A 17492-nucleotide genomic window follows, 5' to 3' on the forward strand; every position below is an offset into this window, starting at 1 on the left:
TGTGGGACCTCGTGTCATCATGAATGATAAATTTCATTGTGTAATGAAGTTGATTAAGGAATAACGCGAGATTGCAGTTAGCCAATCAGAATAACGTATTATAATTAAACATACATCTAATGTAATTATAAGAATGTAAAACTCAGTGTAGTGCATATTTTATGTAATCAATTTACATAATTTTGTATTTGACTTTTAATTCACTAATTCACTTATATCCTACAAGTATTCTATACAACAGGTATTAATTAGAAATATTAGATACAATATATAAGATTTGATGTGTAAATTAACGAAGATCAAATAGCATTTTGACCTTCTTTTAATTCTTTATATGGCAAACAAATCATTTAATTGTTTTGTCAATATATATCAAAACAACAAATATATATATATATATATATATATATATATATATGTCTACATTACATGTCCGTTTGGAAGGATGCACAGGGGCGGATCCAGCCATTTTTAAAAGGAGGGTTCCAACCAAGGATAAAAAGGAGGGGGGTTCCAACCATATGTCCCCATTCAAAAGCCTTGGTCGTCAAAAAAGGGGGTTCCAACCCCCGGACCCTCCCCCTCCTTTTTGGATCAGCCACTGAATGCATATACATTAAGAAAAAAAAACTTTTATGTACCTTAAAAAAAAATGATGCAGACACTATGCTTTAGGGTATACCCGAATTATTATCTTTGTTTAATGAAACGTTTGAGTGAGTAATCGGTATTAATATATCTACAAATGTAATGTATACCTTTGTAGACATCAGCATAGAGTATGGCCTGAAAGAATTCTTTATTTCTTAATTCTTCTGATCAAAATTGGAAAAAAGATTGAGTCCTTGCGAAAATTGACAATTTAGTTAGTATACGTTATTTAAAACTGCATGCTGCATGTATATTGTCCAAAGAAAATTTTAATATCTTGTTAACCATACAGCATTGTTTTCCTTCCACGACTAATTTGTATCAACGGGGGATCGAACTATGGACCACTGGTACAGTAAGCCTCCAAACTTACAACCATGCTAACTGAGCTCAATGAGAACTTTGTTTCGTCCCCTTACTGACGGGTTATTTTGGAGGAAAATTCATGCTCAACTGTTACAATCTTTATTTTGTAGGCTATATCTCTCTTGTGGAGAGTTGTCTTATTGGCAATCATACCACATCTTCTTATTTTTATATAGAAAAAAATGTATTTAAATACTATTCATTCATTAAATGATGACTTGTTACTACAAGATTTAAACAACAAGAAATCAACACTTCACTACAGACAATTGTGAAAATTAAAACAAAAAGAGTTGGAAGATTACAAATGTAGAATTTGATCTCAAAAATCGTAGAGATCGACAAAATCATGGCAAAAAAGAAAGAAAAAAAAAGACGAAAAGAAAAACAACATTCTACAAAACAATGCATAAAAAACTAGACTGACCAATACGAACCCAATAAAAAAAGGGTGATATTAGGTGTTCCGGAAGGGTAAGCATATCCTGTTTCTCATGTGAAACCCGTTGTTTTGATTTAAACTACGCACATTTCCGTAAAATATCAGGTATTCAGGAAGTTTTTACATTTCCCGTGCTACATGCAGCACCCATTCCAAATACTCGATGACATATTGTTTGCATACAGATAAAATGTCTAGTTGTGAACCTACTGACTGTACAGATTTGCCTAGTTGTGAACCTACTGACTGTACAGATTTGTCTAGTTGTGGACCTTCTCTACTGACTATATACATTTGTCAAGTTGGGAACCTACTGCCCTTACACATGTTTTCTGCTCTTTGGTCGGGTTGTTGTCTCTTTGACACATTCCCCGTTTCCATACTCAATTTTATTTGATCAGAAACGTGGTTGGACGCTCAAAGTATTCACGATGTCTTGAACAATTTTCTATTTTTAGAGTTCAAAAAAGTTTTAAAAAAGATGCTTATCCATGATCATAAGCCTACAGTAGCTGAAAGTAAGTTTGAATAAAAATTTTAAAAAATGCCGTGTTAGATCACCTTTGTCTGGCGGAATTACAACATTTGTTTTACTACCACAATATATAATTTATTAACTGAACATACCTTTTTTTTTAAATAGTATCATTTTAATCATGTCAGTTCGTTTACTTTTTTTGTTTGTTCACTTTGTTGTTTAATCGAATAATTATATCATTGATGAGCTACATGATTACATAATTATACCTCAACATCAAAATAAGTCTGAAATGTGATTCAAAGGGGACAATATAAAACCATAAGTCTCGAACAAACAGAAAATACAATAAGTATTGTCAAAGAAAAAATGCCGCGTAAGAGGTTTAAATTTGATCGTTTACATATAAATGTCAGTAAATACCAACAATGGAGATGCAGAGATCATCTGTTTTTCTTTGAATGCATTGCAATTTATTTCAGTATACAAAAATGTAGATTAAAAAGTATCAAAAATACCGAACTCCAGGGGCGGATCCAGCCATTTTTAAAAGGGGGGTTCCAACTAATGAACTCCAAGACAAATTCAAAAGGGGAAGTCAATAAAAAACTGACAATAGCAAACGTTATCAATCACTAGAACAAGTGAAAAACTGACTTGGTACAGGCATGTATAAAAGAAAATTGTGGACTAAACCAGGATTAATAGCTAGCTAAACCTCCCGCTTGTTTGACAGTTGTTCATAGTTCCGTTATATTGACAAAATTGGGTAGCATTAATATTGTCTAGTTTGAACTAACACTCATAGCACCTCAACTTATTTTATATTCATGCAATATTCTCATTATTCAAACTATTTCCTTCAAATATTACATCATGTTAAAGTTTTTAATATATCAAGTTTTTCTTTCAGTCTATGGTTATGGAATCTTAGCTAATGCAATATGTTGCATATGTTCAATTGGCGGAGCAGTGATTTTGCCATGCGCAAAACGGTTTTCAAATGCATACCACGTGTTTTTGTCTATTTTTATGGGGTTAGCTGTAGGAACATTATTTACGGGAGCAGTAGTACATTTGATCCCTGAGGTATGTCAGTCAATTAGTTAAACTGAGGTCTAAATAAATAGTTGAATGTTTCGAAAATAAAGTTTCTGTGCAGCACGAACCTTACCTGAAACCAATGGTGATTTCAGGATCAGCTCCGGAATGGTAGAGGCTTCTTTTCACTTGATTCCTTGTGTGTGATCTTTTAAAGAACTCTATTTTAAAGAACTTAGTGCAAGTTTGCTGTAAATAAGCATTTAACATTTTTTACGCAAATGTATATAAAACACGTGATTGGGAGCGGATACAGACTGTGAAACACACAAAGCGAATTTAGTGGAAGCCCCTACCAATTCCGGAGCACTTGGTTTGTGCAGCTCAATATTTAGTTCTCTATATGAGGTTTTGTGGACAGTATTTTTGCATTCGTCATTCCTGGGTATTTTATTACAAATGTGTCTGTCTTTCTGCGACTCATTGTTTTTCGTGTCCCTTTATTTATATATAAATGTATATGTTATTCAAATCAGTTTATTTTATGTTGTTGTTTACCATTTAAATTTGTCACAAGTATCATGTATTACTTAATGACAATAGAGTTAGAATTATTATAAATATTAATTATAATACCTGTTGAAAGTAATTCCCGTTTTTGTCTATACAGTATAAATAAACGATGTTACAATAAGATGGTTTTCTCAGTTTATTGTTCTATTCATTTCCCAACCATTTCATACTAACATGATTTAATCTAACCAATAAGATCAGTGTTAACAAGTGCATTTCTCATTTGCTTAACGTCCAGTGGCAAATATTTCATGAATATTCCGGAGAAGAACGAATAAACAATAAATCCAACAGGTATGTTCTGAGGGACAATCTGGATGACGGACAGGACTTTAAACTACAATTAAAAAATGAGTGTTTTTTTGTTAGAGATAGAAATTTTGGTTTGCAACAGGCAACTAACTGACGTTGTACTCTGCTTACACGTGGCATTGGATTTAACGTTCACATCCCGGTCGGAATTGCATAAATAGACATCATAAACAGCCAAACGGACGCCCTTCCTTAGAATGTGTTTTATTGCCAGCTAAGAAAACTCCAGGGATGATGTTATGTCTATTCCCAAGTTATTATCATTAATTAAAGATGAGTGGTGTTGTAGGCTTTAGGAATTCACAGCCACGGTGCACACGAACACGAACATAACGAAACAGAAATCCACCATGAGGAGGATCATCATAAGGAATACCATGTGGATGACTATATTTGGTACTGTATGGTTATCTTGTTGGGTAAGTTGTAATTTTAGACGGATATTACAAATCTCTTGCGCGCGCACAATACAAATATGGAGAGGAATGTTATTTCATTTGAACAAATGATTCAAAGTAAAAACAAATCTTGTCTTTAATTACCGATCGTTGACATTTAAAAACTGGTATTTCTTAGTATTCAAAGTAGCAAACATTTCTTCAAGCTCTGGGGTTTAACTGATACTTAATAACGAACTACTCATCGCCTTACTAATTTAAGTTTAATCCACAAACTTTAAAGCTAACGAACCATATATCAACGAAAATGTTGCGCAAGACAACTAACATAATTCAATAAAAGGCAACAGTAGTATTCCGATATTCAAAAATCGTAAATACATTATACACATCAAATAACAAACCCTGAGAGAATCGCATGGACTCTAAACGAAGCAAGACTGAGTGATTCGACAGGATTGCCGTATTCTGCTATGCAGTCATCATCCGTCATGCCAATCCACATTCAGTCAGACTATAAATAGTCATCATCCGTCCTGCCAATCCACATTCATTCAGACTAGCAATAATCATCATCCGTCATGCCAATCCACATTCAGTCAAACTAGCAATAGTCATCATCCGTCATGTCAATCCACATTCAGTCAGACTAGCAATAGTCATCATCCGTCATGCCAATCCACATTCAGTCAGACTAGCAATAGTCCTCATTCGTCCTGTCAATCCATATTCAGTCATTTTAGCAATAGTTATCATCCGTCATGCTAATCCACATTCAGTCAGACAAGCAATAGTCATCATTCGTCATGCCAATCCACATTCAGTCAGACTAGCAATAGTCATCATCCATCATGCCAATCCACATTCAATCAGACTAGCAGTAGTCGTCATTCGTCATACCTACCACATTCAGTCAGACTAGCAATAGTCATCATCCGTCATGCCAATCCACATTCAGTCAAACTAGCAATAGTCATCATTCGTCATGCCAATCCACATTCAGTCAGACTAGAAATAGTCATCATCCATCATACCAATCCACATTCAGTTAGACTAGCAGTAGTCATCATTCGACATGCCAATCCACATTCAGTCAGACTAGCAATAGTCATCATCCGTCCTGCCAATCCACATTCAGTCAGACTAGCAACAGTCATTATCCGTCATGCCAATCCACATTCAGTCAGACTAGCAATAGTCATTATCCGTCATGCCAATCCACATTCAGTCAGGCTAGCAATAGTCATTATCCGTCATGCCAATCCACATTCAGTCAGACTAGCAATAGTCATCATCCATCATACCAATCCACATTCAGTCAGACTAGCAGTAGTCATCATTCGACATGCCAATCCACATTCAGTCAGACTAGCAATAGTCATCATCCGTCCTGCCAATCCACATTCAGTCAGACTAGCAACAGTCATTATCCGTCATGCCAATCCACATTCAGTCAGACTAGCAATAGTCATTATCCGTCATGCCAATCCACATTCAGTCAGGCTAGCAATAGTCATTATCCGTCATGCCAATCCACATTCAGTCAGACTAGCAATAGTCATCATCCATCATACCAATCCACATTCAGTCAGACTAGCAGTAGTCATCATTCGACATGCCAATCCACATTCAGTCAGACTAGCAATAGTCATCATCCGTCCTGCCAATCCACATTCAGTCAGACACGCAATAGTCATCATCCGTCATGCCAATCCACATTCAGTCAGGCTAGCAATAGTCATTATCCGTCATGCCGATCCATATTCAGTCAGACTAGCAACAGGGAAAAGGACATAAAGGAGGAGTTATAATAAGGGCCATTCTTTGGCCCTTTAAATTTCAAAAATAGTAGACTTATTCATGCCTTTCTACATTATGTTAATTTTATTGATAAATGAACAAGGTACAAATATAATCTTGACACTTTAGTGCAGAAAGGTCACTTATGATGTCAGTATGACGTCATAAACATGTTGAAATATACGTATTTGACCTAAAATGGCCTTTTCGCACATAGTTTTTGTCACACTATATACGAGCAACAGCTTTACTCATAAAGATATTTTACACACATTATCATCTTTGTGATATATGTACATTTTGTAGCATAATATCTTTAAATCAGGGTTATACTGTTGCTCACCTCTTGTTATTAATGATAAGATATCAAAATGAGGCTATTTCGACAGATTTTGATTGTTTTACACTAAATGTAAGAAGTTTGAAGCCCTCATGCAGTTGTATAAGACAAAATTGAAAAAAAAATGATACTAATGTCCGACAGACTAATTTAAATATCTTATGAACATTAAGAGGATGTTGTTCGGAAGATTATGTATTCTAATTTTGTATTTTTGAATTCTAGAGGCCAAACAAATAGGCTTGATCATACCTTCTCCTTTACATATCAAACGACTATTCTGGTCTCTAAAGATTTTAGACCGCGAACACATGTCGTTTGTGAGTTGGACTCAGAAACATCGTATCGATCAACTAATTAATGATGGTGACCGTAAAACTTTGCAGTTCAAAACACAACAAGACGACTCAAATAAAGTTGTAAAAATCAAAGGCAAACCTTAAAAAAAATAATCCTCGGAAAAGTCAGCATACTAGTATTATATTGTGTATGCAGTAAAGTAGCTACGGGAACTCATATACATATAAAAATAAGAAGGTGTGGTATGATTGCCAATGAGACAACTTTCCACAAGAGTCCAAATGACACGTAAGTTAACAACAATAGGTCATCGGCCGGCTTCAACAATGAGCAAAACCCAAACCGCATAGTCAGCTATAAAAGGCCACGTAATGACAAATGTAAAACAATTCAAATGAGAAAACAAACGGCCTAATTTATGTACAAAACAATGAACGAAAAACAGATATGAAATATGATATACAGCAACAAACGACAACCACTGAACTACAGGCTCTTGGTTTGGGACAGGCACAGACATAATTAGGCGGGTTAAACTAGTTTGCTGGCGCCAAACCCTTCCTCTAACCTGGGACAGTGGTGAAACAGTACAACATAAGAACAAACTATAAAAATCAAGTTGAAAAGGGCTTAACTAATCAGATCGATACAAAGCAGAAAACATCTAACGAAAACATAGACCGGACGTGGCAGGGTATTTATGCATCCCCACAACAAAAAAGACACTAAGTACAGATCTGAGAGTACTCTCGGTTACTAACAGCTAGTTCAAAGCCAATAACAACTACTAAAAAATCATGTATCTAAGACAGTTTGTTAACTATATAAAATGATGCAAAATATTTTTGTCGTAGATTGGAAAGCAGAAAATTCCCTAAATATGATTTTTTTTTTCAATCGAGGATAATATTTATTACGCAAGTGTAAACATTATGTATTGTTTGTATAAACAAAAATGACAAAACCTACAACATTATTTTTTAATTTTTTTGTACAAATTACACTTCGGAAGAATTATATTCAAATGTAGGCAAATTTTATTTATTAGTGCTGATGTGATTTGTTTTTCAGGAACATATTCATTTTATCTTCTTGAAACAGTGATGTCTATTGTAAAAAGGAAAAAGGTAATTTATCAATTCTTTATTGATTAGAGAACTGTAAAAGCACTGCTTGTATTCATTACATATCTAGTCGTATTTGTATATCCCTGGCTTTCAAATCTTTATGTTTCAGCGTTCCTAATGAAGGTCAATAAAGAAAAAGCTTCGGACACATGATATTTAACGTGTTATTTTCATTTTCTAGCTCTTCGTCGATACCTTTGGTGGTGGACTGTTAGCTCATGAGGGTATCACCAGCTCAGTAGTCAGTAATTCGGAACTGCAGGATTCATAATATACATTAAAAAAGTGCCAGTTGATAAATTAGGAAATTGTTGATTAATTACGGTTCTAACTTCCTCAGGCAATGATGACCGTAGAAGCATTTGGCCTTTTTTTTTGGGGGGGGGGGAGGGTACCATTTGGTCATACTGCTCCTTACATGGTTACAATGTTTTGTCTTCTTTTGGTTTAACATGCTATTAATGTTTTAGCATTCCTTGTGAAGGTAAATTAAGAAAAGTGCTTTGCATTCACTTATTTTTAAAAGTGTAATTTTCATTTATTCGCTTTAATAAAAGAATCGACAAAAAAGGGATTTCATAGATTGACAAGTATTTGTTTTTTAATAACTACATGCAAATTTCGACCAAACAAACAATTAAAAAAAACTACATGTAGAAAGAATCAGGAAAATTGATCATCCATCTGAGTAACTATGGAAACTTACATCTTGGATATTGAATAGAAGAGAAAGAAGGTGTGTATCAATTCATGCCACAAATCAATAATATAAAAACAAGAAGTAAAGAAACAGCACTTTAAAAACTGTTTTTAATCCCAAAGTGCAATGAGGCCTAGCCATTCAACATCAAACAAAAACTAACACCTCCCTGAAAGTTCAAGACTGGTCACTAGCACTGGTTTGTGTGGAAATTATTGCTACATTTTCATCACTCTAATTGATATATCAATATTAGATGTTGGTAAAATTTGAAAATTTTAGACTAAACGAAGAATCCGTAAAATAAAACATACATCTAATTTAGGATATAAAATTCCAAAATCATTGTTGTTCTGACTCTTTCAAATGTTCTTGAGAAAAACATAACAATTAAAGATCTATTTACAAATCAAAGGATTTTTTTTATTAAGACAGGAGTATATCTATTTTTACAAATATGTTCTTATTCGAAAATTTAAATTAAATTGTATAGTACTGCAAATTATCTTACTTTTGCATTATTTTGTAAAACCAATAGTTCAATTTCCAATTTGTTTCCTAAACTGGTTTTTCCAACAAAAAAAAACCAAAAATCTTAAAACAATATTTGTCACTCATCAAAGATTTTCTCAAATATGATTAATACAAAATTGAATTTAGAACCTCAAAACTGTCGAAAGAAAAGAAAACCCCATCGTCTATCATCTAATATCCCATACATTTAATGGAAATATGCTTGTGCCATTCTCGTATACTCGACACTAAACAGCAAGTTTATATTTCCGTTCGGATATTTGTATGTGAGGTAATAGATGAAGTAGTATAATATTTTAACATTTAATCTGTAGGGGATAATAGCAGACCCTGATCCAACACCGGAGCCAGTAGTAATGACAGTTGACAAGCCGAATGGGGATTTTCATAAAATGGACGAGGTAATTTGTTTAGTACATTGTATTTATACACGTTTATAAAAAAAAATATAAACTTAAAATTTATTCTACAAATAAATATACACATGCTGTGATGCATATTACCAAAAAGTAAAAATCACAAAAATACTGAACTCCGAGTAAAATTCAAAAGGGAAAGTTCCTAATAAAATGGCAAATTCAAATGCTCAAACACATCAAATGTATGGAAACCAACTGTCATATTCCTGGCTAGGTACAGGCATTTTCTTATGTAGAAAATGGTTGATTAAACCTGGTTTTATAGCTAGCTAAACCTTTCACTTGTATGGCAGTCGCATAAAATTCCATTATATTGACAACGATGTGTGAACAAAACAAACAGACATAATAGGTAAAAATGTCAAAAATAGGGGTACAGCAGTCAACATTGTGTTATAATCTTAATCACTATAAAAACAAACAAATATGTAACAAAGAAGCACAAAAAGGCATATAGACAAAGCACATTAGCAAAAATAAAAGACAAGAATACAAAAATTTTTAACTGACAATCTTCGTCTATTTTGAACGCATCTTTTCAATCGAGCTTGTAAGAAAGGATATTGCAAATACAATTAAGTCTGCTTTATATAATGTTGTAATCTAGAAATTGACGAAGTTTTTCAATTGTAAACTTTCTATTTCTATGTAGCAACATTTCGGCATATATCTCTTAGTTCGTGGTGTATTTCAGTTTGCGTTCCCAATCATGATTCCATTTTTAAAATGAGGGCTGCTGATTACAGTTTTATGGTCACCATTACGAATTGATTGACTAATACGATATTTGTGTATCTCAAATCACTAGCTAAATGTTTTCGAAGTCTTAGATATTTCGAATAGTCGTCTACACTTTCTGTTTACAGATTTATGTCCTTTTCCCGATTATGAAATGTTGTCTTATTGTGGGTTCATATGGTGGGTGATGAATACATAGCAATGGACGCACCCGGTATCGAGCCCTTTTTGATTTCATGCGATTCCCTCAACTTGTTTTTATACGACCGCAAAAACATTTTGTGGTCGTATATTGGTATGACGTTGGCGTCGTCGTCGTCGTCGTCGTCGTCCGAAGACACATTGGTTTTCGCACTCTAACTTTAGTTTATGTGTATGGATCATATTTTACCATAAGGTTCAATACCACAAAAGGAAGGTTTGGATTGATTTTGGGGGTTATGGTACCAACAGTTAAGGAATTAGGGACCAAAAAGGGGCCAAAAATAAGCATTTTTGTAACTTCCAGACATAATTTGTGTGTTAGTGTATGGATCTCCCTGACATTGTACCACAAGGTTCCATATCACAAAGGGAATGCTGGGATTGATTTTGGGGGTAATTGCCTCAAAATTTTAGGAATTAGGGGCTAAAAAAGGGGCAAAAAATAAGCATTTTTCTAGTTTCATGACAATTACTTGTGTGTAAGTGTATGGATCTTTCTGAAATTGTACTACATGGTTCCATATCACAAAGGGAAAGCTGGAATTGAGTTTGGGAGTAATTGCTCAAAACGTTTAGGAAAAATGGGGCCAAAAAGGGGCAAAAAACAAGCATTTTTCTAGTTTCATGACAATTACTTGTGTGTAAGTGTATGGATCTTTCTGAAATTGTACTACATGGTTCCATATCACAAAGGGAAAGCTGGAATTGAGTTTGGGAGTAATTGCTCAAAACGTTTAGGAAAAATGGGGCCAAAAAGGGGCCAAAAAACAAGCATTTTTCTAGTTTCCAGACAATAACTTGTGTTCAAGTGTATGGATCTCTCTGATATTGTACTGCAAGGTACCATACCACAAAGGGAAGGCTGTTATTGAGTTTGGGGGGATGAATCATAAGGGGGTTCAAAAAATTTGGGGGGGGGGATTTTTTTTCCTTTTTTTCCTTTTTTTTTCTTTTAAATTTTCCATTTTAAATTGGTTATTCTGATTTATATATAAAAGCAAATAATAATGATATTGTTTGAATAGGTAAATTAAAATTTTTTTAAATTCTTAGACCACATTCATTCTGTGTCAGAAACCTATGCTGTGTCAAATATTTAATCACAACCCAAATTCAGTGCTGTATCAAGCTTGAATGTTGTGTACATACTTGCCCCAACTGTTCAGGGTTCGACCTCTGCGGTCGTAGCAAGCTGCGCCTAGCGGAGCATTTTATTGTTACCTTGATTTGTCTTCCTATTCGATTTATGAGATAGGAACATCGATAAACTACTTTTAGTAATGTTGCCCTCGTTTTTCGTTTTTCTGTTGCTCAGTTGTTTGTCTCTTCGTAGGGTTTTGCCAATGGTATCGTTTAATTTTCATCGCCTTATCGTTTTTCAATTGTCTTCTTGGACACCGTTTGTCTGTTTTGCAAAAATAGCATTCTATTTGTTTTAAAAATAAAAATTGTTCAAGTTTTCATTTAATAAGATCTGTCTCAATACGTAGAATATTTATTGAAAAATATGTTTTAAATTATCCCCGTACTTCATTTAGATTAGTTCGAGCGACTCAAAAAGTATGAAATCTGTAAATTCACAAAAAGAATCAGGTAAGCATAATTACATTTGTATTGCTTATGTTTTGTTATGTCAGAATATTTTATAGAGAACGCTTCGGCTTTTTACAGTTAGTGTTCCTTAAATTAAATTCAAAGAAAGAGATTGTAAACATTTGCCTACCCACGTTAAGGGCGATTTGAATCAGATGTGGATACTTCAATTTCAAACATCTTACAACATAAGTCTTAGTACAAAACAAATTGGACTTCGTTAACCTTTGCACTAGTATTCCTCATTCAAAACTTAAATGATGATTGAAAGACTTAGTCAAACGTTGTTTCATAAAAAAGGAATTGGCAACTTTTCTGATTATAAAGATACTTGACTTTATTTTGTAACATATGGACGACGTGTTTTTCAACAGACAATCTGTATTCCTATGGGAAGCAACGTTGCTCCTATTCTGTTCTTTCATTCAGTTCTTTTATTTATACGACGATTACCTTACACGGAAGTTAATCAGGAAGAAACCAGCATTACCCTTTAATTTCACGTTCCGCTGTTAAGAAGAAATAAATTTGGTGCGTCCGAAGCGCTTTTTAGGATATACAATGCATATTTGTTCTGGACCGTTTTAATGTTTGGTTAAGGAATATCAAGAACTATATGTTTTAAAATTTTAAAGGTTTTAACGCATACAGTAAACTTTTGCATTGTTTTACCTTTGACTGCGTTAAATCAAATTCAAGTTATAGAAGTCCCCGGGATATCGAAATGTCTTCCATAAAAATTTTGGTGCACTGCAAATTTACAGATGTCGCCATCATGTCTCAGCCAAAAATAATAAACTCACTGTATATCTCGCTTGTATTCGCAGGTGTTACATCTTTAGCACTTATGATTATAATTGGTGATGCAATACACAACGTAACCGATGGTCTTGCTTTAGGAGCAGCTTTTTCCAGTAGTATAGGAGAGGGAATATCACTTACCATCGCAATATTTTGTCATGAGTTGCCACAAGAGTTAGGTAAGAAATTATTGTAATCCTGGTTTCTTAAAAATTTTAGGCTATTAAAATGCCTGTATATAGAAACAGTATCCTCTGAAAAATATATATATTTCTTTATTGCGAAAAAAATGAAAGCTGTATTAGTATATCTGCGACATGACATAGTTGTGACATGAAGATCCCTTGAACCTGAAAAAACCCTTAAATTAATTAAAAAAAGGTAAATTAGAAATAGTTTCAAACTTTTTCATACACTTTTGGGAATCAAGGGATTTAAAATTGGCGATTCTCATGTACAAGATACTTCAGAAGAACAACTATAATCTCCATCCTGACCAAAACGGAAAAGATATCAAACACTGATAAATGAATAGACCTGATATTAAGTTGTTGAGTGTTTTTGTTTCATTATAAAAAAAGATAATTCATAGAATCTTTTAACATAACAGTTAGAAGATGTGTTATTATTGCCAATGAGACAACTCTCCACCAAGGACCAAATGACATAGAAATTAACAACAAGAAGTCAGCGTAGGCCTTCAACAATGAACAAAACCTATACCACAAAGTCAGTACATAAAATCTTTTAACATGGCCATTCAACTGGTCATATAATTCGGAGTTTTGGGGGGTTTTGTTAAATAAATTTCTTGAAGAAAAACACTTTAAGTTTATTTCAAGCTGCAGACATTTATTTATAGGGACTTGTACTATTTCTTTGAAGGTGATTTTGCTATATTGCTGAACAGTGGAATGTCATTTTGGAAGGCAATATTGGCGAATTTGTTTGCGTCACTGTCAGCCTTTATTGGATTTTTTGTCGGTGTTCAAGTAGCAACAGATGAAACTGCCGTTAAGTGGATTTTTGCCTTTACAGCTGGGAACTTTTTATATATATCTTTAGTTGACATGGTAAGAAATACAAAACTAACTCAAAGGGAACTTTAAAGGGAAAAAGGGTTGGAGACTTAAAGGTTAATGATATTAGGTTCTTGTACTCGTTCGTTCAACAATCACGACAAAGAAACATCTTGAGTTAACATGTGTTAATGACTTTAACATTGCATTTCTTTTTCTTTACACCACTCTAACACACGAAAATGACTTTTATCTTTACACCACTCTTATCACACAAAAATGACTTTTGAATTTCCCTATCAAACTGAATCAAACTGTCATTTGTTTTCATGCTCTATTGGTTGTTACATTGTATTTGATTCAACAAATCAAATTTTAGAAAAATACAACATCTTTGGAGATACATAATAAATATTTTAGCTTTAATGTTAAGTACCTGTATCTCACTTCAATACTTGACGACCTCAAAGTAGTCAGTCAACTTGAATATCTTTATCAGCCTGACAGAAAAGACGTCAATTCAAAACAGTAATTGACGTCGGATCATCGATTAAGATGATATTAGTTATATTTTCCTCTGGTCTATGAACTTCGTCAATTTCGAAATAATTGGTTTTCAATGCTCTGATACTTCGTTCTTTATTTAGCCTCTTAACTTTTTTGATCCGAGCATCACTGATGAGCCTTTTTTAGACGAAACGTGCGTCTAGTGAACAAAATTATAATCCTGGTATGTTTTATGAGGTTTTTTTCATATACTGTATTTGAACTGACTGTACATGATCGAGGTATATTAAAAAACATGGCAACCAAACATGACAATTTAACGAATAAATGAACATTCAACTTTCAACGACAGGGTGTCATCAAAGTCGTACTTTAACCTCTACCTCTCTCCAAATATAGAACTTGAACAATGGAAAAGCTTGTGTCAAAATACCAATTACGTAAATCATACGTACAAGAAATGGGAAACATTCAGTTTCTCAAGGGTCTGTTGTCCTCAGTTCCATTAGGAATCTAGTTTGTACTGCTTGAAACAATTTGTTGGATTATTTCGTTGATAAGTGAAACAGTTTGATATCCAACATTACACACATAATTGTTTGGTAAATTTTAATCTTATTCAGAGCGAAAGAAGAAGGGAAATTCATCCTCAATTTGTCCTACGGTATTCAGTAAACATTACCAACCTTTTTTCATCAGATATTTATTCCAAACTGGATGAGAAATATAAAGAATCAACTGTGTTTTGATGATGTATCTTTCTTGCATTGTATGCAGATTATACTTTATGCAAAGTATCAATTCAACTTCTTCAAGGATACTGGGGAAATCATTGCTAACATACATTGATTGAACAAAGATAGCTCATAAACAAACATGCATATATTTTTTGTAAATAGCAATAGACAAATGTTATAAAAAGATTTGAAGCTTAAAATCTAAAGAGAGCTAAAGGAATTGGAAAGATGCAATCCTCAAAATGTTCTGAACCTATACAATTACTATTTCGATACATGTTCTCGGTTTTGTCGTAGTAAAGGACTTTTTGTAAATCAAATTTTTTTCACACTTTTTTACCCTTTATAAAAATAATTGGGGTATTTACTAGTCAAGAACAAGAAATAGCAAATCTCTAAATTGTTAACAGAACAACTTAATTTATCGAGTTATTTGGTTTCTTTATGGCACGCCTGAACCACTTTTATTAATTAATCTTAGATTATCTCAGATAAACTAGGATTATCTCAGATAAACTAGGATTATCTCAGATAATCCCGGTTTATCTCAGATAAACTAAGATTATCTCAGCTTAATTCAAATTCGAGAAAATCATAGTTTATCTCAGAAAATACAGAAAATTCATTATCTGGAGAAAATCCCGGTTTATCTCAAAATATTAAGAAAATCTAGGTTTTTCTGATCGATTTTCAGATAATCCTAATTTATCTCCAGATAATTAATTTTCTCAATTTCAGATAATGAATTATCTCATTTCTCGAGAAAATCTAGGTTTATCTCGGATTCTAAATATACAAAAGAACAACGTAACGAGTGTTTTAATTGGACGACGATCCGGCGTTTAACGTTTTACTTTCTCTTTGAAACCATGATGGTGACGAATTCACTTCCTATTATTGGGTGAACGGGGATGTGCCAAAATATGGGTCATAATTTTGCGAGATTTTATATAAAAATTAGCGTCCTTTTTCAGAGGAGGGGCGACATTCAGCTTACGGCACGCAATTTTTACTTATATTATTGATCGATCGCTGTGTTATTGTGTCATTTATCACTACTCGTGGTGTGAACATCACCGTTATTGACACCTGGACAAGGAAATTTGTTGAATCAATTATAAAAACAAGTAATATACAGAAGGGCTGATTATATACAATATACCGGCATATACTTTGTACATACATAAAAAAACAAATTTGGTAGCTATTTCTTTTACACAAACTGACTGTTTATTACCGACGGCTAATTTCGACATCGATAATCATTGAATTCTCATATTTTAATTCATTCAGTCGGTTTTAATTTTTTAATCGTGACAAAGTTTTGTAAAATGTTTAATTTTAACTATTGCATTATTTCGTCATTTGTCAGTAAACAAAATAGATAGCACTAGAAAGAAGGCAACTAAGTAATCCAATACACATAATGCACGATTCAATTATGGAAAAAACAATTATTTCATCATGGTTATTCATTAGACATAATTTTCATTTTGTTTTCAAAATAATTAAATACATAAGAGTTTATATGCCACGAACCTTAAAGCGCCAGTTATTAAAAGTAGGATATAAACAATAAATGTACATTGTCTGAATACAAAATGTGTGTGTACTCGCTAACACGGGTGTCATTCGGTTTATCGAGAGAAATTATCGTGAAAGAATATCTAACGGAGGTCAAGTATTGCGAGACGATCGTGAAAGCTCTGGTACCGGATCGTGAAAGAAATTTAATCGAGAAGAGATATGAAAAGTCATCAAATAATCTAATTTAAATAATTACACGGACAAATTTACAACAAAATAAAACTGTCTGTCAAAATGGTTGAACATTATGATCAGTATGTGAGAAAATCCAGTTCTAAAAGTACATAGTTTTTACAAAACAACAAAAGGCATATTGCTCCTCGACATTTCAGTGACATCAAAAATGTAAACAAATATGATTTTTTCACAAATTCCAATAAAATAAACTATTTTTCTTCGAAAAAGGGCATTCTATTTGAATGCATCAAATGGATCTCATAGTTATTTTGTATAAACATAATCTGAAACTTGGTACAAAAAGAAATATTCACACAAAATTGATATTTCGGATCGTGAAAGATCACGTACCGGTTTTTAAGATCGTGAAAAGGATCGTGAAAGATCTAATGCTACGACGACGTTCATATTATTCTTCAATTATATGATAATTAATATTTGTTATTGGTATTAAAAAAAACTAGATTGGCATGACTGACCCGGGTCTCTTTTGCTGGTGAATAGGGCTATAATCGTGCAATGCCATTGGATCTAATATCTTATAATACCACACAGACTTGGTAAATTGTATCAATACCAGTCCATTTGTCCGTCCTTCATAAGTATTGTTTTTTTTATACATTAAGATGTTTTATTTTGTATTTATAA

General features: G+C 33.3%; 1 protein-coding gene across 1 annotated transcript in view; it reads left to right on the plus strand.

The window, feature by feature from the left end:
* Nucleotides 1–17492, plus strand: part of LOC127711748 (zinc transporter ZIP12-like) — a 55586-nt gene that overhangs the window by 35828 nt on the left and 2266 nt on the right. The window contains exons 3-10 of the mRNA XM_052217861.1: nucleotides 1918–1977; nucleotides 2851–3026; nucleotides 4153–4282; nucleotides 7773–7828; nucleotides 9377–9463; nucleotides 11962–12016; nucleotides 12844–12996; nucleotides 13703–13890. Of these exons, the coding sequence (XP_052073821.1) occupies nucleotides 1941–1977; nucleotides 2851–3026; nucleotides 4153–4282; nucleotides 7773–7828; nucleotides 9377–9463; nucleotides 11962–12016; nucleotides 12844–12996; nucleotides 13703–13890 (882 nt within the window). The 5' untranslated portion in view covers nucleotides 1918–1940. The remainder of the gene's footprint in view (nucleotides 1–1917; nucleotides 1978–2850; nucleotides 3027–4152; nucleotides 4283–7772; nucleotides 7829–9376; nucleotides 9464–11961; nucleotides 12017–12843; nucleotides 12997–13702; nucleotides 13891–17492) is intronic.

This window comes from Mytilus californianus, unplaced genomic scaffold (genome assembly GCF_021869535.1).
Source record: "Mytilus californianus isolate M0D057914Y unplaced genomic scaffold, xbMytCali1.0.p SCAF_8, whole genome shotgun sequence".
NCBI lineage: Eukaryota > Metazoa > Mollusca > Bivalvia > Mytilida > Mytilidae > Mytilus > Mytilus californianus.